The sequence below is a fragment of the Camelina sativa genome, chromosome 17 (genome assembly GCF_000633955.1).
Source record: "Camelina sativa cultivar DH55 chromosome 17, Cs, whole genome shotgun sequence".
Classification (NCBI taxonomy): domain Eukaryota; kingdom Viridiplantae; phylum Streptophyta; class Magnoliopsida; order Brassicales; family Brassicaceae; genus Camelina; species Camelina sativa.
Genome location: NC_025701.1, coordinates 2252809 through 2276197, shown reverse-complemented (window position 1 = coordinate 2276197; position 23389 = coordinate 2252809). Strand labels below are relative to the sequence as shown.

The 23389-nt window shown below is 37.9% G+C and overlaps 9 protein-coding genes across 13 annotated transcripts; 3 read left to right on the top strand and 6 right to left on the bottom strand.

Annotated features, from left to right (window-relative positions):
* LOC104754726 (protein FAM136A-like) lies at positions 18 to 1154 on the bottom strand. Of its 2 annotated transcripts, none has more exons than XM_010476991.2 (3): positions 611 to 1154; positions 272 to 454; positions 18 to 178 (listed from the first exon to the last, which is right to left on the bottom strand). In XM_010476991.2, exons 1-3 carry the CDS (start codon positions 737 to 739, stop codon positions 38 to 40), a joined length of 453 nt encoding a protein of 150 aa, XP_010475293.1. In that variant the 5' UTR covers positions 740 to 1154; the 3' UTR covers positions 18 to 37. The 2 variants fall into 2 exon arrangements, with proteins under 2 accessions (XP_010475293.1, XP_010475292.1); XM_010476990.2 differs by having other exon boundaries at positions 272 to 409.
* LOC104754724 (protein FAM136A-like) lies at positions 1172 to 2428 on the bottom strand. Its single transcript, XM_010476988.2, has 3 exons — positions 2210 to 2428; positions 1624 to 1761; positions 1172 to 1539 (listed from the first exon to the last, which is right to left on the bottom strand). The coding sequence occupies exons 1-3, from the start codon at positions 2336 to 2338 to the stop codon at positions 1357 to 1359; spliced, it is 450 nt and encodes a 149-aa protein (XP_010475290.1). The 5' UTR covers positions 2339 to 2428; the 3' UTR covers positions 1172 to 1356.
* On the top strand, positions 2524 to 4012 carry LOC104754723 (15 kDa selenoprotein). Its single transcript, XM_010476987.2, has 4 exons — positions 2524 to 2807; positions 3011 to 3069; positions 3179 to 3360; positions 3708 to 4012. The coding sequence occupies exons 1-4, from the start codon at positions 2633 to 2635 to the stop codon at positions 3778 to 3780; spliced, it is 489 nt and encodes a 162-aa protein (XP_010475289.1). The 5' UTR covers positions 2524 to 2632; the 3' UTR covers positions 3781 to 4012.
* On the bottom strand, positions 4205 to 6624 carry LOC104754722 (transcription factor bHLH113-like). The gene is made up of 6 exons (XM_010476983.2): positions 6091 to 6624; positions 5204 to 5316; positions 5042 to 5107; positions 4892 to 4957; positions 4752 to 4796; positions 4205 to 4614 (listed from the first exon to the last, which is right to left on the bottom strand). Exons 2-6 carry the CDS (start codon positions 5312 to 5314, stop codon positions 4453 to 4455), a joined length of 450 nt encoding a protein of 149 aa, XP_010475285.1. The 5' UTR covers positions 5315 to 5316; positions 6091 to 6624; the 3' UTR covers positions 4205 to 4452.
* On the bottom strand, positions 10391 to 10983 carry LOC104759087 (uncharacterized protein At4g04775-like). The gene is made up of 2 exons (XM_010482057.1): positions 10953 to 10983; positions 10391 to 10866 (listed from the first exon to the last, which is right to left on the bottom strand). The coding sequence occupies exons 1-2, from the start codon at positions 10981 to 10983 to the stop codon at positions 10391 to 10393; spliced, it is 507 nt and encodes a 168-aa protein (XP_010480359.1).
* Positions 11304 to 14912, bottom strand: LOC104754721 (probable LRR receptor-like serine/threonine-protein kinase At1g05700). 2 transcript variants are annotated; one of them, XM_010476981.1, is made up of 11 exons: positions 14739 to 14912; positions 14116 to 14653; positions 13525 to 14000; positions 13311 to 13449; positions 13156 to 13227; positions 13006 to 13077; positions 12678 to 12916; positions 12352 to 12590; positions 12083 to 12272; positions 11814 to 12003; positions 11304 to 11734 (listed from the first exon to the last, which is right to left on the bottom strand). In XM_010476981.1, exons 1-11 carry the CDS (start codon positions 14824 to 14826, stop codon positions 11401 to 11403), a joined length of 2577 nt encoding a protein of 858 aa, XP_010475283.1. In that variant the 5' UTR covers positions 14827 to 14912; the 3' UTR covers positions 11304 to 11400. The 2 variants fall into 2 exon arrangements, with proteins under 2 accessions (XP_010475283.1, XP_010475284.1); XM_010476982.1 differs by having other exon boundaries at positions 12352 to 12563.
* Positions 15248 to 17875, bottom strand: LOC104754719 (BTB/POZ and TAZ domain-containing protein 3). 2 transcript variants are annotated; one of them, XM_010476980.1, is made up of 6 exons: positions 17719 to 17874; positions 17546 to 17612; positions 16665 to 17036; positions 16409 to 16539; positions 15711 to 16325; positions 15248 to 15624 (listed from the first exon to the last, which is right to left on the bottom strand). In XM_010476980.1, the coding sequence occupies exons 3-6, from the start codon at positions 16986 to 16988 to the stop codon at positions 15489 to 15491; spliced, it is 1206 nt and encodes a 401-aa protein (XP_010475282.1). In that variant the 5' UTR covers positions 16989 to 17036; positions 17546 to 17612; positions 17719 to 17874; the 3' UTR covers positions 15248 to 15488. The 2 variants fall into 2 exon arrangements, with proteins under 2 accessions (XP_010475282.1, XP_010475281.1); XM_010476979.1 differs by lacking the exon at positions 17546 to 17612 and having other exon boundaries at positions 17719 to 17875.
* On the top strand, positions 19366 to 21400 carry LOC104754717 (UDP-glycosyltransferase 74E2). The gene is made up of 2 exons (XM_010476975.2): positions 19366 to 20078; positions 20300 to 21400. Exons 1-2 carry the CDS (start codon positions 19434 to 19436, stop codon positions 21011 to 21013), a joined length of 1359 nt encoding a protein of 452 aa, XP_010475277.1. The 5' UTR covers positions 19366 to 19433; the 3' UTR covers positions 21014 to 21400.
* On the top strand, positions 21137 to 23383 carry LOC104754718 (UDP-glycosyltransferase 74E2). Of its 2 annotated transcripts, XM_010476977.2 has the most exons (4): positions 21137 to 21226; positions 21599 to 21696; positions 21773 to 22377; positions 22525 to 23383. In XM_010476977.2, exons 3-4 carry the CDS (start codon positions 21793 to 21795, stop codon positions 23239 to 23241), a joined length of 1302 nt encoding a protein of 433 aa, XP_010475279.1. In that variant the 5' UTR covers positions 21137 to 21226; positions 21599 to 21696; positions 21773 to 21792; the 3' UTR covers positions 23242 to 23383. The 2 variants fall into 2 exon arrangements, with proteins under 2 accessions (XP_010475279.1, XP_010475278.1); XM_010476976.1 differs by lacking the exons at positions 21137 to 21226; positions 21599 to 21696 and having other exon boundaries at positions 21703 to 22377.

The following is a 23389-nucleotide window of genomic DNA, read 5'->3' as shown; positions in this document are numbered from 1 at the left end:
ACCTTAAAAACCCTAACTAACACAGCACGTTTCTTGCTTAGCTGCCAAGTAATGTTGTCGCAGCATCGGTCACGCAATCCTCAAGATCTTTGACGGCATCAATCCTGATAATACTACTAACTAGCTTCGCAGCCTCAAATTTGTCTTGACATACCATGAGTGATCTGTTCATCCTTTCCTGCATCAAATTAACAAATATTTGCAAGTTTCTCAGTACATGGCAGAAACGGAGAGTAGTTATGGAATTAGTTAAGGACCTTTTAATTTTTACCTGAAACTTGGCCATCTCGCTATCGAATCGTTGTTGAGAATTGACAACGGGAACACGGCAGAGCTCAACGCAGTTATTTGTCACATCTTTCGTTCGTCTTTTCTCAAAGCACTCGTGTGCACACTTGAAATAAGCTTGCTGCAATTGATTGTTATTCAAAAGGGGCATGAATCTTATGGCAAACTCAATATATATTCTGAAAACAATACACTTGCATAAAACTCTTGTTACGACCTGGTTTATTACAAGATCGAGCAATACTTGAACATATTATTAAAATTAGGATAAGTTACTACGCAAACATATACTATATGATCGTAAAAATATATATATATATACCTGAAGGGTGAAACTGATATGTTCTTGTATAGGAGAGAGCTGCGACTGCCCAGCTGCTTTTATGTCCTCGATTTTTCTCCTAATCCTCTCCAATACGATTTGCTCTTCCGCAACTGCCTTGTGATCCATCGTCTTTCTCTCTGGAGATTTTAAGGGTTTAGCTGCTATTCAAACTGGAGGCATCTATCTTATATATATAGGCAAGTTTCTACGACGACCAACAAGACAAAAACACCCCTAAAGGATAAACCGACACCGAATAAAATCAGCAGTTTCGGGTTGGTTCGATTCAAAAATTATCTACTCCGTTCGGTTTATCTAAGAGACTAAGACCAAGATGACTAACGTTTTGGTTCTAGCAATTAGCTTCTACGTTTTGGTATCAACGTTTCTTAAGAATCTCAACTTTAAAGAAAGAACAACTACAGGGTTTGCTTTACGGATTCTTTGTCCTGCTCGAAGCACATTGGTTTTAATATCTTTCAGTTGAACATTTACAGATCCGGTTTCTGAGACTCTTTGACATGTTTATGCCTCGTACCACATATTGTGAAAAGCTTGTTGGTCAAGATCTTTATAATCTTATATATAAAACAATCTGTTTAGCATTTGGTCTGATAAACTTAACCATACCCTACTCCTACCACCCATTGTGTTTATCTATTGAGTGATAATGAAAAGACATAACTATGATTAGCAAGAGACAAAAAGTAAAGATGCCCCTTTTTCACATCAGAGGATTATTATTAGTCGACAATAGAGAATGACTTCTTCATTCTCTGCACAATATGAGGCAATGTTTCGAGATTATCCTGAATGGATCTGTCCACACAACCCTCCATAGCTTTGACGGCATCAACCCTGTTCTGATGAAGCTTTGCAGCCTCAAATTTGTCTTGACAGACCATGAGAGATCTGTTCATCCTTTCCTGCATCAAATTACAATTGCAAGTTTGTCAGTACATAGCAAAAGTAAGCACGCAGTCTTTATGAGTTTTGAAAATCATATCAACCTGAAACTGAGCCATTTCGCCTTCAAAATGCTGTTGAGCATTGACAACTGGAAGACTGCAGCGCTCAACACAGTTGGCTATCTCCTCTTGCTTCCTACTTCTGTCAAAGCACTCGTACGCACATTTGAAATATGCTTGCTGCAATCAATCATTATTACGGGGGTTTCAATCATTCATTCACGAGGCCATCAACTAAACAGATTGATATGAAAACAACACAATTTCATAAAACTTGATTTATATAGTTGTACAGAACAGATGTAATCAAAACTATATCAAGGTTCAGTTTTCAGGAACTACAAGAAGACACAGCTTCTTATCAAGATTGAACTACACAGATTGTATAAAAATTTAGCTTAGAAAACTTAGTTAAAACATCACTGGAAAGAGAGATTCACCACAAGAGAACTTAACTAAAACAGTCAGACCTATGAATTGGCTACTAAAGATAGCTACTTTTGTTTTTAAATTCATGAACTGTTAATCCGAACCAAAATCAACACACGAAGGCATATAGGCAACACCACACTTACAAGCAGGAGAAGCAGGGGAATGCTACAATATGTTGGTGTATGTATATATATACCTGAAGGGTGAAATTGATGTGATCTTGAATAGGAGAGAGTTGCGACTGAGCAGCTGCGTTAACTTCTTCGAATTTTCTTTTAATCCTCTCCGTTACAATTTGCTCCTCCGCCGCTGCTATGTGATCCATCGTCTCTCTCGGTGGAGCGATTCTGATTTTTAGGGTTTTAGGGGGTTTTAGATTGGTCGCAGTCGCAGGCGTGTCAATGTGATTTGGGGTTTTTAATACTTTTTTCGAGTCGGTTAAACACTTTTTCGGTTTTAGTATTTAATAAACCGGAGATGATCTTTTCCTATTTCAGTTTCTGAGATCGTAAACCGGAATTGACCGGATCGGATCATAGAGCAAGGCAGCAACAACAACATTACATTATCGTCGGATCTGCGAAGACTTTGGATCTGCTGATGAGCCAGAGAGAGAGATATGAAGATGATGGTTGTATTCTCAGCGAAGATGATGGCGATGATGATTTTGATCTTGGCATCGACGATCTCAGCAAAAGAGCAGCTCAGCACTAAGGAATGCGAGGATCTGGGATTTACAGGTCTTGCTCTCTGCTCCGATTGCCACTCACTCTCTGAATACGTCAAGGATCAAGGTTCGTTCCTCTCTATTGCGTGGATCTTAATCTCTTCAAGTTTTGTTTTTTTTTTTCCCGAAAAAGACTCCAGCTTTAAGAAGAAAGAAGAATTTGTTGAGTTTTTGTGAATTTATGAGCTAAGATCATTCTCTTCATAGTGTTTTGTTTTGAGGAGGGGGATTGCTAAATTTGAAATTATCAATCTTATGATTAAATTGCAGAGTTGGTATCTGATTGCTTGAAGTGTTGTGCTGATGATTCTGAGGATTCCATGAGCAAGGTAATGACTTACTAGCCATGGTACTTTTCAATGCTTTCTGAAGCTGAATAGATTAGATGAAGAGAAGGGGAGTGATGGTTACTTGTTTGCAATATTTTTGCGACTGCAGGTTACGTATTCCGGGGCTATATTAGAGGTGTGTATGAGAAAGTTGGTTTTCTATCCTGAAATTGTTGGTTTTATTGAAGAAGAGAAAGAGAAGTTCCCTAGCGTAAAAGTTCAGTATATTTTCAACTCCCCACCCAAGTTGATCATGCTCGATGAAGCTGGTGAACATAAGGAATCAATAAGGTAAAATTTGCTTTACTACCCCTCTTTGCTCAACTCATTACTCTGGAATATTCTTAGATATTAGTTTGGGTTGAGCTCGAGTTGACCGGATTTAGGACTTTCATGGTGACCTGATATACCCATGTTAACATAGTAGATTCATGTGTAGATGTAAATCTCACTCTTTCAGTGCTCTGATACAGTCTACTGTATGATTAACGAACGTCTAATGAAAGTTGGTTTTGGAGCATGAATAAATCAAACTAGTGATGCGTTCTACGCCCCATCCTCCCTCTATCAGCAAAAGAGCTTCATTCCTCCAAAGTTGTAGCTGACCCTATTTGTTTCTTGATTTGCTTGTTTTGCAGAATCGACAACTGGAAACGCGAACATCTACTCCAGTATATGAGGGAGAAGGTCAAGCCTACTGCAGCAAGTTAGTCTTCTCCTTGTAGGGCTGAAGAAGATGATGATCTTCCCTGTCACATTTACATATGCCAAAGCATTGTGATCTAGTCGTTAAAAACATATTATGACTGACTTATCTTATCTTTCTTCCCTCGGTATCAACAGTCTGTATGTTCTGAACCTTTGCAATCTCAGTGGTTATGTATTTAATTCAATGTTCTTGTGAAACGGTAATCTCAATTTTGTGCGTAGCTGTTTGGTACAATTACAAGCAAATTCATTGTCGTTTCTCGTGGTTGTGGTATGTCTATCAATTCAAGGTGCTTTGTATTAGTAGGGAGAGCAACGCTCTTTCCTTCAACACTGAAAGAAAGCTTTCCTTGGATCTTTATAACTAGAAAGATGTATAGGATACATAGTTTTGGTAAGAACGACAGAACTTAGATATCTTAAGCAATTTCTCACAGAAAATAGATTACTTTGCATTAGAATAATTTAGTTTCTGTTTGGGCATATTACACAAGTCAAAGTATGGGGATGCATTAAACAGTCAAATAATAACAGCCATCGCCACACCGTGAGCTGTTGTTAACCAACTTCATGCGTCTCTCTGTCTATGTTACAGAGGCATCATCAGAATAATAAGAACTGGTCATCTTCTTTATGCTTAACACAAAGATTTTAGAAGGCGAAGAGCCGAATTGGTCATCTAAAGGGTGACTGAGATGTAACGCTGAAGGCTGGAGAGAGGGGAGTCTTCACGGGCGCCCAGATATCAGCTCCGTTGCTTTGAGCAACTCCTACTGTATTCTCCATTGGAATAAGACATAATCCTCTGTTTCTCAGGCTGTACTGCTCCAGCTCCTCCTGGTTACAAAGACGGGAAAATCAGTTCGTGTAAGATATTCAAGTTCCAGTTGCAGCAGATATGTCAGACGCGGAGCACTTAGGATAAAAATAGTGAAATCAGTATAAATGGGGTTAAGATTCAAGATCGTGCTCACCTGTGTAGCATCAGGTATCGTTTGCAGATACGGAGCACTTAGCACCTGTACAAAAGAACATGAAAAGTCAGATGTTTATTCGGTAAAGATGAATGGATCACGCTATGTATTGAAATGCTGATGAATAGAAACTTGCAGACCTTCACTTGTTCATGAAGAAACTCTATGTAATGCATCGCGTCTAGAAGAACTGATGCAGTGTCAGTCTGTGGTATAATAAGAAGATTAAAGATCAGTATGAGCTGCTAAGAGATGAATTCTCTTGATTTGCTTAACAAAAACAAAGTTACCTTTCCATAAGGAGAAACAATCTGTTGAAGAGCTGAAATACGTTCTCCAACTTTGTCCTTCCTCTCCTGTTTCAATCATGAAGATAACAAAAGATGGAAGGATCATTACCGACCACAGAATGAAGACTGATAAATCCAAGAAAAGTAGGTAAAGCAAGAGACCTTGGAATTGAAAGAGAGATCAGACTTGTGACGTTTGATGCTGCTTTCTCCGAGAGAGCACACATTCCGCTTATTCTCCATCATCATTCCGGCGTCTCTAGAGAATTCCATACCTTTGTCAATAAGAAATGCTTAAGAGTCACTAAACACAACATTCACCAAAACATTTCACATACGGTCCGAGGTTACCACTCTAATGTAAATTACAGAGGAAAACGATCACAAAATGTATGAAATGAGTGTTTTGGACCAACCAATGCATTGGGATTAGGATTAGAATATTAAGCCAAGACAAAGGTAAGGTCAACGAAAGTAGGCAAGGGTTTGTGGTCAAAGGCTAGGCCTCAAGTTCACATCAGCTGATTTAAATTTTAAGATTTGCAAGCACAATTATAAGCTCAAACAAAGATAAAATTATTTCCCAGAGATACTCTCACATAAACAGACAATAACATAACATCATATATGCATGAATCACATTGAGTCCTTAAAAACAGGAGAAGGAAAACCCCAAAAAAACAGAACACAGAATCCTCCACGGATCAGAGGAGAACAAAAAGTCACTCTCAGAAGTATTGAAGTTAATCTAATAATGTAAACAAGAATCCAACTTATAACAAAACTACTGAGTAGAATCTGGTAACATAGTCAAAGATGGTAACTTTTTTGGTCATGGGAATTGTGATAAACGAAATCAAAAGCTAATACAACAAGAAGAGGAGAAAGAAGTAAATATATCTAGAGATATAGCTTCTTTAAGCGACTAAAGTATGTATAAATGTATAATCAAGCCAAAAATTGAGTAAAGAAACAGAGTAGAAAAGAAGAACAAAACAGAGCAAATAAAGAAAAAGAGTAAAGAGGCTTACGGAGAGAGATGGACTCACAAATTGGGAGAAGAGCCAATAACGAAATCAAGAAAAGCTTTGTTCTTTGCAAAAGCCACCACACACACACAAGTTCTCGAAAAGCTCCAATTTTTCTTCGTTTGAACCCTAAAAATAATTGCCTTCAATTTTGTCTTAGAGCTTCTGACAACACAAAACCCGATAGATAAGAATAAGACACAGAAAACGTTTCTCTCTCTCTCTCTCTCTATTGAGTTTTCTGCTCAGTCCAAAAAGCAAAACTCCAAACCCGAAGTTACTATATACACCAGTTGCTCAGTCATTGAGCTTAAACGGTGTCCATGAAGAGCCAGCCAAGGAAGGCTTTGGTGAGAAAATGGCGTCAAAAGGCCGTGAGAGATATTAGAGCAATAGCAGAAATCTCGGCGTGAGAAAAGGAGAGAGAGAGATGAGATAGAAGAAACTTGTGTCGCTCCAAACGAAAGCAAATAGATGGGAACTGCTTTTTTTGTATATTGGGATATCTCTTTTTCCTCTCGACTCTTTTTTTTTTGGGTGAAGTAGTTTTGTATAGTATATAATTCTAGAGTTCTTTTTATTTAGTCTTTGTCTACTACCAATATTTTTTTGGATATGTTTGTGTCTAATGAGTGTATAAACTAGCCCTAGTAGTATAAAACGAGTTATTTGTTTGTTTGTTTGTTTGTTTAAGATCTCCAATCCAAACATTAAGATCTATATAACTATGCAAGTTAGTGACGTAGTTACGACTGCTGCATGCCCCCTACACCACCATCTACTACTCCTATTTGACCAAATCTGCAAATAAAAAGATTAGTATGTTCAGAATTAGTCTTTAGTCTTCGGACTATAATTTACATAATAGAATTTGCTTTAACCTATGCTTTAAAGTACATCAAATAAACGAACTAATGTATGTACCCTACTAAATTAATTATAATTTGACAGCTAACATACAACCCATCGTAGAGAGGGAGAGGTCTTGCCAATATCAGTCCCAGGTAGAGAAGTTGCTCTTTATTTCATTAATTCCAACATTGCTCGTTCGTAGAGAAACTAGTGTAGTGGTATTATTTTCTTTATTTGATAGTGACATTTGGAATGGTTATTAAATTTTGTCAACATATTTGACCAACTCTCTCTGCGCCATCAATCTTTTTGTTTCTACTTTTTTTTTTTTTTTCTGCTTTTTATTTCTTTGAATTTTGATTTGTTCTCTTCTCTTTTTGAAATTAACCAAGATATTGATTGGTTGTTGATATTTCAAGATAAAATATGTAAATCAATCAATCAAATTCAATCACTTGCATAGATAAATAAATAAAAGAAATGGGTAAGAAAAACATCACTTCCCAAAATATAACTATTCTCTCTTCTCTTAACTAGTAGTAGTACGACTGTTTTAATAACTAGTTCTCCCAAAACACACACAATTAAATTATGAGTAGTTTAATAAACTAGTTAGATTTGATTTTGAATTTATAATAAAGGAACACCAGTAATTAACAGAAAGACAAATAAGACAAAACTAAATGCTAGTACTTCACAGGAGAGAGACTCATCAGACGCTCAGGAGAAGCGCGAGTGTGCCGCACGAACACCAAAAACTGGCTCTATGAATGATGATGATTAATAAACTCACGTGGAGCGCTTAGAAGAAACGCTGTTTTTCAAAACGCAGACGCAGCGATCGCGTGAGTATAAAAATTAGAGAGATTTGTGGGGACAGAGGAGAGGGCACAGACCGTGCGACGCAAAAGTCCAAAGGAGGGGGGGGGAATCAGCGTTTTCTTTAAAAAGGTACGTTTTTGGTTTCTGGGGGCCAACGCGGTTTTGGGCTTTGTCTCGTTGTCACTATCTTCTTGTCCTCTTTTTTCCTTGTGGCGACCGGATTAGGTACTCTTACTAGTATTACTTTATTTTTATTTCTTCTCTACTTATTAGTATCTTTGGCATTATTTCACCCAAATTCTAAAAAATAAGAGAACCAAAACTACTGAAAAGGAAGTACACTTTGCACCATAAAAGAAAAATAAACAAATTTGGGCTTTTACATATAGCAGCAACACGAACCCGTTGCTTCTATAACAATCTGTTTGTGTTGTGGGTCTTGTGACGGAAAAACGGCTTTTTCATACCCCGACAATAGTCCTGTGTTGAATTCATACATTTGACTAATAATCTGGCCTAAACATACCTTATGTTTCTATATATTTGAATTCCACACCCCAACTTCGAAACTAATACACCAAGTATAATTTATGTGCCAAAAAATACAAAAACGTGTTTCACGACTAACTCTGTTAAGCTTCCGTTTAAGCGTTCTGACGTGGATTCCACATGTGCACAGCGATCCAGACGACGTCGTTTTGGCAAAACGGAGAATGAAAAATTTTGGCCAAAACGACGTCGTTTTTTATTTGTCTCAAAAAATCTCTCTTCATCTCTCCCGAAACTCTCTCTACGGCGGAAGAACCCTAGAATTTGGGGGTTTTCAATTTCGACCCAATCTGAAGGAGATTATCGTCTTCTGAAGCCGACAGCAATGATTCCCGGGGATGAAGGTGGTTCGGAAGTCGCACCTAGAGTTCCAAACCGGTAATTTTCAAAAAATCCTTTTCATCCTCCTCATTGTTGGTCGATTGATTATCGTGTGTGTGTGTTAGAGAAAATCTCGATTGGATAGTTTGTTGAATTGTATTGTGTAATTGCATCAAAAATGTGTTATAATAGTGGGTGTTTGTATAAGTCGTGTATGATTTGTGTGTGTGTGTTAGATAAAATCTCGGTTTTGAACAATATTTGGTTTTGTTTTTTGTAGACCTGAAGATCCAATATTCATAATCTACTATAATGGAAAGTTTGAAGTCGCCAATGGTGTTGTGATTGCATATGTTGGAGGCGAGACTCATAGTCTTGAATGCAAGGCGGAGACAATATTTACAAACATGGTGGAGTCGATTGGGTTGTCTATGATTGGGCAAAGGATATGGTTTAAATACCCATACGAGTTGTTCACAGAGTTGAAGTTGTTGTATGATGGATCCGATAGTTTCCAGAGAATGTGTTCAGCTGCGATGTGGACAAGAACAATAGAACTCTATATAGAGAAGGATGAGATTTCTAATGATGGAGCTGGTGAAGAAGAACACAATGGTGATGGAGCTGGTGAAGATCTAGGCAATGATAGAGCTGGTCAAGAAGGAGTCAATGATGGTGGAGATGGTGAAGGCAACGATAGAGCTTGGTAGCTCAACAATACTATTAACAAAGCAAGAGAGATGCCATTGGTAGCAATGTTGGAGACCATAAGACGACAATGCCTGATCCGAAATGAAATGAGAAGAAAGAAGGATGAAAAGCACAAGGGGAAGTATACTAAGAAAGTTGCTAAGACCATTAAAGAAGAGCAGCGACACATGAAGTATTGTCAGGTAATCCCTTGTGGCAATGGTCATTATGAGGTGACCGAACATGTTCATCATGGTTTCAGGGTTGATATGAATGCGAAAACATGTGCATGTAGAAGGTGGAGTATGACAGGAATTCCTTGCCGTCATGTATTGCGTGTAATTGGGATGAAGAAGAATCTGAAGCCTGAGGATTTTGTTAACTCTGACTGGTATTTGACATCAAGATGGGTGGCTCAATACAATGAGACAATGAGGGGAGTTAATGGTATGTACTTCTGGAGAAAATCTGGTGAAACAGAGCTTCAACCACCACCTAGAGAGCCAACTAAAGGGCGGAAGAAGATACAAAAACGAATCAAGGGCAAAAATGAATCTCCAAAGAAAAGGAAAAAGAAAGCAAAGGTTGTAGAAGATGTCGCTCCACCAAAGAAGATGAAAATTAGCAGAGCAGGAATTACTTTGCGTTGTGCTAATTGTAGCACGGTAGGACATAACGCAAGAAGTTGTCCTAATATTGGAGTCCATCGCTATAAGCCAAGGAAAACACAAGGGGAAGGTCCAAGTGAAGCAAGTCAAGCAAGTCAACCAAGCCAATCAAGCCAACCATCACAGATTTCACTTGCTGATTAGTTGTTTTATAGCTTATGATTAGGATGATGTTGTTTCGATTGAATGTTTAGGATGATGGTTTTTTGGATCATGTTGTTTGGATTGAATGTTTAGGATGATGGTTTTTTGGTATATGGTTTAAGATGTAGGATGCTTGTTTTTTGTCTGCTTATTGAATCAGATGTTTTTAAAATCTTTGTCATCTAAATGGAATCATCTAAAACAACTCTCTTTATAGCATTTCTTTATAGCATTTTAGCTCCATTACCATTACATAAACGGGTTTTGCTTATTGCTTAAAAGATTAAAGCATATAGCACAAACATGACTACAATACACACAATCAAATTTTTGAAGCTACGTAATGCTTGAATCTCTTTCTCACAACAAACGATCATGGCTTTGAGTTCTCCAATCTCCTTCTCACATCCTTGTGCAACAGCTTTTATGCCTTCTATTTCACTTCCATTGCTTTTCATTGCTAGACTCTTCATCTCAGCTTCCACATCATGTAAGCCTTTCTCTAAGCTTCCCACATCTACTTGTATCTTCTCAACAACACTCTCAACCTCTTCCATCTCTTCCACCATAGATAAATCAGTCCATTTGAACAAATGACCACTATTCTCCTTTGAGCCATAAGGACAACAATAAAATATCCTCCCTGGATTCTTCAATGTTTCTGAAGTCTTGATTACAGACACTGCACCACATCTACATTTTCTAGGTATCCCTCTTTCTTGTCCACGACGACTGTAGCTCGCTTTCAACCCTTAGCCAAATTCCCAAATCAAAATTCGCATATATTTTATCGAAATTGAATAACTAAAATCAACCAAAACACAAATTATTACTTACCCGAACTAGATGATGAATACATTGGATGCATCTCCTTCAGATTGGGTCGAAATTGAAAACCCCCAAATTCTAGGGTTCTTCCGCCGTAGAGAGAGTTTCGGGAGAGATGAAGAGAGATTTTTTGAGACAAATAAAAAACGACGTCGTTTTGGCCAAAATTTTTCATTCTCCGTTTTGCCAAAACGACGTCGTCTGGATCGCTGTGCACATGTGGAATCCACGTCAGAACGCTTAAACGGAAGCTTAACAGAGTTAGTCGTGAAACACGTTTTTGTATTTTTTGGCACATAAATTATACTTGGTGTATTAGTTTCGAAGTTGGGGTGTGGAATTCAAATATATAGAAACATAAGGTATGTTTAGGCCAGATTATTAGTCAAATGTATGAATTCAACACAGGACTATTGTCGGGGTATGAAAAAGCCGTTTTTCCGTCTTGTGACATCCATCAATAGTTCTTGTAATTTTCTTCTCTTTCAAGGCACTCTTTCAACCCTATAACAATCAGTTGCATGTGTGGCCTGTCAGAGACGTATACTGAGGCTAAAGCTAGCTCCACAACTTTCCATACAGAGTTTGCATCAATATCTTTTCCCATCTTCGGGTCTATTACATTGTTCACATCATTCGTAGACCTCAAGATCGATATCACCCAATCACTCACATGAACACGCTTCGTTTGTGAAGCACTGATCGCTGTTTTCCCCGTAATGATCTCTAACAGAACAACTCCAAAGCTGTATATGTCACTCTTCTCGTTTAACCCATTTGTCTCAAAGCATCTATACACATCGTTTAAGAAACATCATAAAGTTACTAAAACATTGATGTTTGGTAGAGAGATAAAGAGAGAAAACTAACAGCGGGTCGAGATATCCGGGAGTTCCAGCGACTAGAGTGGATACGTGAGAACGACTCTCTGTATGAAAACTCCGGGAGAGTCCAAAATCCGCAAGCTTTGCTCTGTTTTTATCGTTCAACAATATGTTGGAAGTTTTCACATCTCTGTGAACTATCGCAGGTTTGCATCCACAGTGAAGATACTCAAGCCCTTCATTGAGACCATTTTTCGTTAAAGATGAAAACTTTCGGACTAATTCATAGCCTAAATATCAGAACTTTGGTCATACCTTGTGCTGCATCAAGTGCAATCTGAAGCCGTTGAGTCCAGCTCAATGTATGGTCATACTTTCCCGCGAGATGATCTGCCATGTTCCCGTTAGCCATGAACTCATAGATCAATCCCATTTGATCACCATCATGGAAATAACCGATCAGCGCAGTGAGGTTTACGTGATGAACTCTCACAAGAACTTCAACCTATATATATGAATAGGAGGTAGTGTTAATTTGCATATCTTTTTGGAATCAATAAATACCTAGAATTCTACTACATTACCTCGGAGCGAAACTCTTTGAATCCTTGAGCTGATGTTTCTGATAAAAGTTTAACAGCGACTTGAAGGTTGTTATAGTAGCCATGGTAGACTGTTCCAAAACCTCCTTTGCCGAGGACTCGACCGAAGTTATTTGTCATCTTTACGACGTCTGCAAAGGTAAATAATAACTTGTTCTCCGATCTCGCCATTAGATTGTTTCTTGCTCCGTTTTCTGCATTTTTTTCCACCGCAGAGTTTACTTTGCAAGATAAAGATTTAACAATTGGTTATGTGATAAACAGATAGATACGTACGTAAAAAGATAGACGTAGAGATAGATGTTTACCGGACTTCTTTCTCCGGTTCTTGACTCTCCAAAACACACCAGACAATAACAAGAGAATGAACATTGCTGCAAATGATGCGACCAGCGGGATCACGAGTTTTTTACTCTTGCTTTTTCCGCAAGAAATCTCAGAACATAGGTCTGGATTCTCTCCGACATGTAGCGAGAATGATCCGCTCTTTGATCTCTCTAATAACTCGGATGGGACTGAACCGGTTAGCTTATTCTTCTCTAGATTTCTGCAGAAATTATTAAGAGTTAAAGTCCGTAGTTACCATTCTAATTTGTTATCAATTGCATCGATATGTCTATACTCTATATAACTTACAAAACCCTCAAGAACTTCAGTTTTGACAGAAACTCTGGAATGTCTCCAGTTAAGCCGTTGTTTGATAAGTCCCTGATAATACAGTTGCCTTGTTCAAGTTAAAAAAACAAAAAATTATAGGTATGATCATCTTGAATTATATAAACTCACAGCTCCTGAATCATTGTGAGGTTAGAGAAGGATGGAGATATGTGACCCGTTAACCCGCTAGATGATAAGTTCCTGCCTCCATTAACAAAATTTTCAAGTCAATATACAATATCTACGGATTGATCAAGAAGAGATGAAAGTTATACTACACTTACAGTGATGTGATTCTAGGAGGGGTAAGACTATCATAACTACAATTAAGGCCCTCCCAAATATAGTCATTAGGTAAACATGGATCTCCTTGCCAGTTCTTCTTTACTTTGTAACTCGCCTTTAGATTTGTAACCGCGTCACCTATAAGTTTCAAGTGAATTAATCAAACCAAGAAAAAAAAAATTGAACTTTGTAAGCCATTTTACTAGCGCATACCATCCTCTTGGTTAGTGAGAGACTGCGAGAAACTGTTTGCAATATAGATCTCTAGAGCGTTAACGATTGGCGGAAGAGTAGACTTGGGAGTTCTTACGAGAGAAAACCCAATCTCCGTTTGGCTCTCAGGGTTTAGAAAAACAGTGTTAGTTTGAAGATACTTGGGGCTGAAGCCAGCAGCAACTGTCACACCGTTAACGCTGATATCGAACTCTCTGGTCTGGTTTGGTTTGAGACTAAGATCTTCAACCTCGGCGAAGTGCATGTAAACAAAGTACCTCACATTTGGATCACTGTTTTCCAAAGTCATTGTGATGGGTCTTGTTGTGTTTGTTGAAGTCATCGCTGTACTCATCACCAAACTGGAAAGGTTGTAACTATTGTTGTTTGAGATCACTGGAAGTGAGGTATTAATCTCTCTACAATAGCCAAAGTTGCGAGGTATCCAGATTCTGTCGTACACATCATCATCATATCTGATTCACACCAAAAAAAAAGTCTTCTTATGTCAAAGTTTTAACACATTCAGAAACAGAGCAATTAACAAAGCATGAGACAGAGGACAAAACAGAGTACGAAACAGAGCATTACCTGACAGGTGAATCCATGAGGGAGCCAAAGTCCCAGCGTCTGGAGAAGAACAGAGCACCGTTTGGAGATTCATATGTCGTGTTGTCGTTTCCGAGAAACCTAAGCTCCAAAGTCGAGATAAATGGAGTTCCTTTGCCTTTGTTTCCCAAACAAACAAATATTTTCTCAGATTGGCTCAAGTAAACGACCTCTTTGGATACAACGACCGATCCATTGCTGAGCAAGACAGTTTCCCAAATATTACCACCAAGAAACAGATCAAACTCGGGTGAACCATTTTCTCCGTCGTAGTTACCGTACATGAAACTAGCTCTTATGAGATATTTCTTGCCCTTCCCCTGATTTGGAATCAGTGTGTAGCAGTTTCTAGAACCTTCAGGAAAGCTCCTTAGGGTTTGAAGCTGTCTTTGAGCTGTTAAGGGGATCGATTTGGAGACTCCGGTTTCAACAAAGGATGAATCTGAGACGTAGTCTATACCCGTTGCGTCGTCTTTGTACGATGATCCACTTGGGATACCACAATCGATGCTTATGAAACCTATGATCATGCAACCAATAAAGATTAAAGGATTATACTTTCTTCACAAGAAAATAGTCATGAATAGTTAAAAAAAAAAAAGAACCTGATTGGTCTTGTGCATAAACCGAAACGATGAGACACAATCCAAACGTGGCTGAATAGATCAAGTTGAGAAAACGAAATGTTTCCATTTTCGTCTGGTTTCTTGAAAAACAAGGGAATAAAAAGACAACTAAAATTGGGTTTGTGTTTTTTTTTTTTTTTATAATGTTGTTGAAGTTTGAAGAAGTTCATTTAAAGACGGAAAAAATAATTTGATTGGAGGTAAAGTCTTTAAGACCAAAGTGATTTATATTAGCTACTTGCTCTTGGTGACTATGCAAAGTCAAATGACCATCAAAAGTCAACGAGAGACCCGCCGTATTAGATCAATTAATTTATCATCCTTACAAAAAAAACTATAATACTCTTAATTGTAAGAAGGTTGATTATTAGGAGTATATATTTTCAGTAGATAACTCAACTTGAAATATGTTTAGTCATTACGAGCATCATATGAATAAAACATTAATGTATATCTTCAATATCTTCTTTGTTTGTCTCTAAATAAAGTCGTTTACGACCAATAATATTATAGATTTGAATATCTAACATATAAATATACATAAGATGTGTACAATGATGCAAGAACTTCTTGACATTACTGTCACGGATCACGATTCGGCATGTTGTATTATAACAGACATGGTATAGACAATGTTCGTTCAAGACCTCTAATGTGCGCCGTATGCAATATACACTTTACACTGCATATATACGTTTCTTTTTGTGGCTATACTACACTAAAACCTTCTTATCTCAAAACAGAAGGACGTGAAGGTAAAGAGAACGGCCCGAGACTGTTCTTCGCCGTAATAATGTTCTCTACAAGCAATCGCCATGTAGATTCTTCTTTCTTGCTAAGCTTCTTCATTTTCACCTTGAAATTCCTACAAGTTAAAAGAAAATGATTACAATCTGTATCTGAAAACTGTAGTTGTCTGTAATGTGGAATGACACTTATTACAGTCTGTACCAGCAGAGAGGGACTTTGCAAGAATCTGAATCCCCACAGATACAAGAGTGAAGCTGAAGAAGCTGCCACATCCTTTTGCAATGAGGACATGAAGCCCTAGACTTGCATCCCAAGAAATGTCTGAGTGCACCTTCAATCCCTTTACACGCCGGGAACTTACACACGGTTTGGCTTCCTTTAAGAGCCTTATCGCGAGGTCCAATTGTCCCACAACCTTCACTACATATGTGAACAAGAGCTTCCATGGCTTCATAAAGCTGCAGATACACTTTTCTGTCTTCAAGTTTTCTCCTTCTCTCTTGTTTCCGAGTGTCTGCTTCAATGACTGCCTCAACGAGCTCTTGTTCAAGCAGAGGATTAGCTCGTTTCATCACTTTCCATCCCTCTGTTGATGATACAGATTTGAAGTCTTTGATGACCATTGAGAAACATACAAAGCAAATCCTAGTCGCATCGCAGTTCCGCGCCAATTGAAGCACATCGATCACATTCTCCTTGTTAACCCATCCATTATCGAGAACCTCTATACAAACTCTTTTAAGAGATGGTATAGAGTAGCAGTGTGACAGAACCAATAAGTGGAGCACAAACTTCTTCATTTCTTCCTCCTCGTAGCTGCAGGTTTTAATATTAGACATGCTTCAAAGGAGAAACTAGCATAATGAAAGCAATTTCCATTTGAACACATAGAAACATACCAGGAAGAGTATAGAAACCGAATGAACATGTAAACTGCTTCATAAGGCACTCCGAAGATTTTGAGGTATGTTTTCCCATTTTTATCCCTTGATTTGTTCAAAAGTTTCGCCATAACGGGTGAGGCTGCAGCCTGGAGAAGACAAAACCTTGTAATATATCATCATCAGTAAGCCCTAAAAATGAGGCCAAAGACCCCATTGAGTTATCATATATTCCCATGAGCTAAAACAGAGTAATATCTCAACTAGAACTCACCAAGACACTTGAATGAGCTAGAAACCGAGATTTGTTATCGATTTCAACATAGGTATCTGATCCAAATCCTTCCTTGAAAAGCTTGTCCCAAGTTTCTACTGCTTCTTTGGGTACAACAAGGCGGGATAAGCTTGAAGGTGTCCTTCTGGAAGCTTGAAAACGCTGGAAGGTAAAACAAGGAAGAGGGGGAGGTTTTGGAATGTTCTTGGTAATAGACATCGTTAGTGGTTGAGTGAAGATATCATCACCAGGAGCATAGAAAGACTCTTCTCCTTCTACTCCTATATCAAACACTCGCGTGAATGTACCATCAGAACAAGCCATCAGACCACCAAAACCCGCGAACTCACAACAGGTTACCGGTTCTTCAATCTGTTGAGATCATATTGCAAAAAGCAACCATGAGTTATGTATCAGAGTGAAGAGTCAATCTCAAATTTCTCTTCAAATTTCCTCTAACCAAGACTTAAGTTCCCTACTGAACCAAATCATCGAACGCAAAGTAAGTAACAACTTTGGATTCAAAAACAGCAAACATGGACCTGAACAGGAATGAACTAAAAATCCGATTTTGATTCCAAAACTCTGTCTTTGTATTCCAATAAGCTTGATTAGACATGAACCTCAATGAGAAATACAGAGGCAGTCATACAGAGATTATAAAGACCAAGAGGTAAAACTAGTACGAAGAACAAAAACATCCAGGTTACTCACTAAAAACAGATCAAAACATGAATGATACGGCAAGATTCACACTTTCACAGTCACTGAGAGAAATAAACCAAAACCAGAAACTGGAACGACGCGAAAACGAAGAGAAACAGAATCATTAAGCCTTGATCATTGTTGTTTAACAATTATTGCTTGAGAATCATTCTTACCCAGAAACTCAGAATTCTGAGATTTTACCCAATTCTCGGAAGAAGAATCATCTCTTAGATACAGTATCTGATTAGTTTAAAAGTTCACAAATTACAACCACCATTGATTTTGGATTCACGAACTCAACGCTAAAAGGAAAAAGAAACAAAAATTAGAAGCGAAAAGAACCAACCTTCCTTTGGTGCCAAGTGGGTTGGTTTCGTAGTAAAATCACACAATACAGAGAGAGGAAATCCAAAGGTCACGAGAAAAGTAGTAGTAGCAAATTTGCATACTACTCAAAACGTCAACACTAAAACGTCGTCGTTTGAGAATGAACAATTTTTTTGCCTCTTTAATGAAGGCCACAAACGTGTTGGAATTGGAATTAAGTTAGAATGATTTCAGGGAGAATATAGCATCGAAAGACAATTATTATATACTATACTATGTCTGATCTTGAATTGCACTAAAGAAGTAAAGTTCGTGAATCCTTGTCACCAGATTTTGTATGTCTCTCTGCCGGTTTAACATTATCTTACCGACTAGCCGGTGAAAAAATAACACCGACCATGTAATATGATACAAATAAGGGTCGAGTCATCCTTTATTAACTTTTTTTTTTTTTTTTTTTTTATCTTTATTAACCTTTATTAACTATATAGGTTAAGAACTTGAAAACTGATAGAATGAACTAAATAATTAACCAGTTGAGTCAGAAAAAAAGCGTTCAATTTCATAAATTAGATTTATGATATTAGACCGTAATAGTTGGTATTGCAGTGACTATATTGGCAGCAATGAGTTAAGTTACAAGAATCTGAATGAACAAGTTTCAAAGAAAATTTCACTGGTTTTCAGTTAGCAGTTTTTATACAAATAGTTCACTGGTTTCATAATTTCAGAAATATTTTTCTGTTTTGACTATGATTTATGATTTTAACCAATTTTATCACGGGTTTCCCAGTGGAATTAAACGTAAAAGTAAAAAAAAAAAAGTAACTCGGACAGCTAAATTTGATTTTTATTTCTTGCATACATGTGCTCCGGAGAATTGCGAATGGCCAATACGAGAACACCACGTGGACAGATTAGGTTTCCAAGTGGGACGGCGTTGAAACGATAGCAACGTGAAGTCTTTTCATTACGTTTGTTTACGTTTTCTCTCATTTGTGTGTGATAAAAGAAAAACAAAAAAAATTGGCGACGAATTTAACAGAAAATATAAAATTGCTAGTTTTTTTTTTTCATTCTTTTTATCATAATGTCATTTTGAAGTTTATAAATGTTAAAAGGTAAATCTTATCAAGCAATAATGTTATTCACGTTTAAAATTACAAACAAAAACATACAAGCAGCTATCAGTTAAATCTTCATATAAAAAAAAAAACTCTCGGTTAAGCTATTAAACCCTAACAAAATTTATTGAAGCAGTTATATTAAGCTTTAACTATCAATGGTTTACAATTTGGATCCGGATTGCATAAGCAGTGACATCAACAGTAATACACAGGTGAAAGATGCTGCAGTGTCCTCTACTCCAGCTCTCTCCTGGAAGATGACAAAAAGAATCTAATCTATATGTTCTGTTTCTTTCTTGATAAACACGTACTGACGCACATATATGTTGCGAGTTATATAATAATTTATGTCACATGCTAACAATAAACTAAAACAATTATGATAACATGTATTGGTGGGTTGCATTTATATATCTTCGACCTCGGTCTCTGGTCCACACATCTTGGTCGCCACGGAACCTCGACCCTTTTGGATTGTAGTCCTACCCCACGAAAGACGTATTAAAATCAAAGTCGTCATCTAATCCGATAATATATATCTACACACATCTACAACAGCCGTACACCAAAAAACTAGAGTCAGTAAGAACAAAACTTAAAAGAGAAAATGGGAGAGGGATCTCATGTTATCGTTCTGCCTTTCCCAGGCCAAGGACACATAACTCCAATGTCCCAGTTGTGCAAACGCTTAGCTTCAAAAGGTCTTCAGCTCACTCTTGTCCTCGTCTCCGACAAGCCCACGCCTCCATACAAAACAGAACACGACTCAATCACTGTCTTCCCTATCCCCAATGGCTTCCAAGACGGCGAAAAGCCTTTAGAAGACCTCGATGATTACATGGAAAGAGTAGAAACCAGCATCAAAAACAGCTTACCGAAGTTGATTGAAGACATGAAACTGTCTGGAAATTCTCCTAGTGCTCTGGTGTACGACTCCACCATGCCATGGCTTCTTGATGTAGCCCATAATTATGGTTTGAGGGGTGCCGTCTTTTTCACGCAACCTTGGCTTGTAACAGCTATTTACTACCATGTTTTCAATGGTTCATTCTCTGTACCGCCAACAAAGTATGGTCACTCTACGTTAGCATCTTTCCCGTCGTTCCCGATGCTGAGTGCGAATGATTTGCCGTCTTTCCTCTGCGAATCGTCCTCTTACCCTAATATACTAAGGATTGTGGTCGATCAGCTCTCCAACATTGATCGAGTCGACATTTTGTTGTGCAACACTTTCGATAAATTGGAAGAAAAGGTACACAGAATATATCCATTTATATAGAAGGAACATGTTTATACGTATTTTGAGGAAATTATATATCCTAAATTATAGTTTTTAAACTACTATTGATCATGTATATCGCTTATTTTTATCTGTGTGAGTATGGTTAATTTGATATCGCTTAGTTATTCATGTGATTATGGACCATAATTTATGGTTAATTTGATCTTGATTTGTATTTTTGTTGCTCGTAGGTATTGAAATGGGTCCAAAGCTTGTGGCCAGTCTTGAATATTGGACCAATGGTTCCATCGATGTATTTAGACAAACGACTGTCTGAAGACAAAAATTACGGATTTAGCCTCTTCAATGCAAAAGTCACTGAATGCATCGAGTGGCTAAACTCAAAGCAGCCTAATTCTGTTGTCTACGTATCATTCGGAAGTTTGGTGATTCTAAAAGAAGATCAAATGATGGAACTCGCTGCGGGTCTAAAACAGACCGGACGTTTCTTTTTGTGGGTTGTGAGAGAGACAGAGACGGACAAAATCCCAAGAAACTTTGTAGAGGAAATAGGTGAGAAGGGACTAATCGTGAGCTGGAGCCCTCAGCTTGAAGTACTTGCACATAGATCCATCGGTTGTTTCTTGACACACTGTGGATGGAACTCGATGTCAGAGGGATTGAGTTTGGGAGTTCCGATGATTGGTATGCCACATTGGACAGATCAGCCCACAAATGCAAAGTTTATGGAGGATGTGTGGAAGGTTGGGGTTAGGGTTAAAGCAGAAGGTGATGGGTTAGTGAGAAGAGAAGAGATTGTGAGACGTGTGGGTGAAGTAATGGAAGGGGAGAAAGGGAAAGAGATTAGAAAAAATGCTGAGAAATGGAAAGTGTTAGCTCAAGAGGCTGTTTCTGAAGGAGGTAGCTCTGATAAGAGCATCGATGAGTTTGTTTCAATGTTTTGATAGGAAAGATTGAAATTAAGTAATTTACAAGTCCCTAGTCCAAGTTCCAGATGCCAATGGGGACTTTCTATTTGCAAATTGCATACCAATTGTACAAGAAAGAAGAAAAGCAGGCATACTCACATGAGCCGTCTCCAATTTTGACGAAGCTCCTCTGTTTCGAGTATCTCTCTGTCTATCTAACGGAGTTGAGGAAAAGAGTTTCAGTTTTCAGTTAGGTTAAAAATCATGTTTGTTTTGTTTTTATTTTATGTTCCTAAGTATTATTAATAAGAGATTTGTTATTTCCTTTTCTCTTTAAATGATAAATTAAAGGATTTTCCTTTTGTGCGTCCAAATTATGTAAAAAGCAAAAGGAATTAAAACAAATTTCCGTTTTCTTAAAAAGCCTAACGGTCATAAACTTTCCTTAAAGCCTTTTTCTTAAAGAAGTTTTGCATGATTTGAAAATTCTTCTTTAAAGCCTTTCTGCTTGAATGTGACAACCTTAAGTCCAGTCAAAGGTCATTTTATCAACGACCTCTTGTTCCACAAATCTTGGTCGCCACGAAATCTTTTTGACCTTTTTTTTTGGAATGTACACAGGAAATTTCCTCAACAGAGAGAGACGTAGTAAAATCAAAGTCGTCCTCTAATCCAATCATATATATACGCACAGAGACGCACCCACACATCAAACTAGAGTAAGTAATAATTAAAGACACAAAAATAAACAAAAAATGAGAGAAGGATCTCATGTTATCGTCTTGCCTTTCCCAGCACAAGGCCACATAACTCCAATGTCACAGTTCTGCAAACGCTTAGCCTCAAAAGGTCTTAAGATCACTCTTATCATCGTCTCCGACAAACCCTCTCCGCCATACAAAACAGAGCACGACTCGATCACTGTTGTCCCCATCTCCAATGGTTTCCAAGAAGGCGAGAAACGATCACAAGACCTCGATGATATCATGGAAAGAGTACAAACCAGCATCAAAACCCGCTTACCGAAGTTGATTGAAGACATGAATTTGTCGGGAAATCCTCCTAGAGCCCTTGTGTACGACTCCACCATGTCTTGGCTTCTTGATGTAGCTCATAGTTATGGTTTGAGGGGTGCCGTGTTTTTCACGCAGCCTTGGCTTGTCTCAACTATTTACTATCACGTAACTAAGGGCTCGTTCTCTGTACCCTCTACAAAGTATGGTCACTCTGCGTTAGCATCATTCCCTTCGTTCCCGATGCTGAATATGAATGATTTGCCGTCTTTCCTCTGTGAATCGTCCTCTTACCCGAATTTACTAAGGGTTGTGATCGATCAGCTCTCAAATATTGATCGAGTTGATATAATTTTGTGCAACACTTTCGGTAAATTGGAAGAAAAGGTACCAAAAATATATCCATTTATGTTTTTATTTTTTAAGAAATTTTGTGATACTAATTGGCATAATTTCTGTTCTATTCTAACGTCCTTATATACATACATATGTGATTATAGTTTATTAATTATATTCTTTCCTCTTTGCTTTCAGTTGTTGAAATGGGTCCAAAGCTTGTGGCCAGTTTTAAACATAGGACCAACTGTTCCATCAATGTACTTAGACAAGCGACTGTCTTCAGACAAAAACTACGGATTCAGCCTCTTCGATGCAAATGTAGCTGAATGCGTCGAGTGGCTAAACTCGAAGCAGCCTAGTTCAGTTGTTTATGTATCACTTGGAAGCTTGGTGGTTTTAAAAGAAGATCAAATGATGGAACTCGCGGAGGGTCTGAGACAGAGCGGACATTTCTTTTTGTGGGTTGTGAGAGAGACAGAGAAAAACAAACTTCCAAGAAACTATGTGGAGGAAACCGGTGAGAAAGGACTGATTGTAAGCTGGAGTCCTCAGCTTGACGTTCTAACACATGAATCGGTCGGTTGTTTCTTGACACATTGTGGATGGAACTCGATGTTAGAGGGACTGAGTTTTGGAGTTCCAATGATTGGTATGCCACATTGGGCAGATCAACCCACAAATGCTAAGTTCATGGAGGATGTGTGGAAAGTTGGAGTTAGGGTTAAAGCAGACGTTAATGGGTTCGTGAGAAGAGAAGAGATTGTGAGACGTGTTGGAGAAGTTATGGAGGGAGAGAAAGGGAAAGAAATTAGAAAGAATGGTGAGAAATGGAAAGTGCTGGCTAGAGAGGCTGTTTCTGAAGGAGGTAGCTCTGATAAGAGCATCAATGAATTTGTTTCTAAGTTTTGTTGAATTTGAAATTAAGTAATTTTTCTATTGCAAATGGCAATGCATTCATTATATTGTGTTCAAGTACTATACCCAGATGTATAATTGCATTTATATTAACTTGTTGACGTCATCATTCTAATAAATATTCAAATACACTATTAAACCCAAG

Bases quoted from the DNA above. Each gene is read 5' to 3' on its own strand.
- LOC104754726 (XM_010476991.2), bottom strand. From the start codon at position 739: ATGGATCACAAGGCAGTTGCGGAAGAGCAAATCGTATTGGAGAGGATT. The intron at 455-610 runs GTATATATATAT...ATATATATTGAG, and splicing joins ATATCAGTTTCACCCTTCAG to TTTGCCATAAGATTCATGCC. The intron at 179-271 runs GTAAAAATTAAA...AATTTGATGCAG, and splicing joins GCGAGATGGCCAAGTTTCAG to GAAAGGATGAACAGATCACT.
- LOC104754724 (XM_010476988.2), bottom strand. From the start codon at position 2,338: ATGGATCACATAGCAGCGGCGGAGGAGCAAATTGTAACGGAGAGGATT. The intron at 1,762-2,209 runs GTATATATATAC...GATTGATTGCAG, and splicing joins ACATCAATTTCACCCTTCAG to CAAGCATATTTCAAATGTGC. The intron at 1,540-1,623 runs GTTGATATGATT...AATTTGATGCAG, and splicing joins GCGAAATGGCTCAGTTTCAG to GAAAGGATGAACAGATCTCT.
- LOC104754723 (XM_010476987.2), top strand. From the start codon at position 2,633: ATGAAGATGATGGTTGTATTCTCAGCGAAGATGATGGCGATGATGATT. The intron at 3,070-3,178 runs GTAATGACTTAC...TTGCGACTGCAG, and splicing joins CTGAGGATTCCATGAGCAAG to GTTACGTATTCCGGGGCTAT. The intron at 3,361-3,707 runs GTAAAATTTGCT...CTTGTTTTGCAG, and splicing joins GAACATAAGGAATCAATAAG to AATCGACAACTGGAAACGCG.
- LOC104754722 (XM_010476983.2), bottom strand. From the start codon at position 5,314: ATGGAATTCTCTAGAGACGCCGGAATGATGATGGAGAATAAGCGGAAT. The intron at 5,108-5,203 runs GTCTCTTGCTTT...TGATTGAAACAG, and splicing joins ATCTCTCTTTCAATTCCAAG to GAGAGGAAGGACAAAGTTGG. The intron at 4,797-4,891 runs GTCTGCAAGTTT...TCTTTTGTACAG, and splicing joins TTCTTCATGAACAAGTGAAG to GTGCTAAGTGCTCCGTATCT.
- LOC104759087 (XM_010482057.1), bottom strand. From the start codon at position 10,983: ATGCATCCAATGTATTCATCATCTAGTTCGG. The intron at 10,867-10,952 runs GTAAGTAATAAT...AATTTGGCTAAG, and splicing joins GTATTCATCATCTAGTTCGG to GGTTGAAAGCGAGCTACAGT.
- LOC104754721 (XM_010476981.1), bottom strand. From the start codon at position 14,826: ATGGAAACATTTCGTTTTCTCAACTTGATCTATTCAGCCACGTTTGGA. The intron at 13,450-13,524 runs GTATGCGCTAGT...TGAAACTTATAG, and splicing joins TCTCACTAACCAAGAGGATG to GTGACGCGGTTACAAATCTA. The intron at 13,228-13,310 runs GTAAGTGTAGTA...TAATGGAGGCAG, and splicing joins CCTCCTAGAATCACATCACT to GAACTTATCATCTAGCGGGT.
- LOC104754719 (XM_010476979.1), bottom strand. From the start codon at position 16,988: ATGGCTTGTTCTGATGGTACATTCACGCGAGTGTTTGATATAGGAGTA. The intron at 16,326-16,408 runs GTATGTTTCTAT...TAAAACCTGCAG, and splicing joins CGGTTTCTATACTCTTCCTG to CTACGAGGAGGAAGAAATGA. The intron at 15,625-15,710 runs GTACAGACTGTA...TTTAACTTGTAG, and splicing joins TGCAAAGTCCCTCTCTGCTG to GAATTTCAAGGTGAAAATGA.
- LOC104754717 (XM_010476975.2), top strand. From the start codon at position 19,434: ATGGGAGAGGGATCTCATGTTATCGTTCTGCCTTTCCCAGGCCAAGGA. The intron at 20,079-20,299 runs GTACACAGAATA...TGTTGCTCGTAG, and splicing joins TCGATAAATTGGAAGAAAAG to GTATTGAAATGGGTCCAAAG.
- LOC104754718 (XM_010476976.1), top strand. From the start codon at position 21,733: ATGAGAGAAGGATCTCATGTTATCGTCTTGCCTTTCCCAGCACAAGGC. The intron at 22,378-22,524 runs GTACCAAAAATA...CTTTGCTTTCAG, and splicing joins TCGGTAAATTGGAAGAAAAG to TTGTTGAAATGGGTCCAAAG.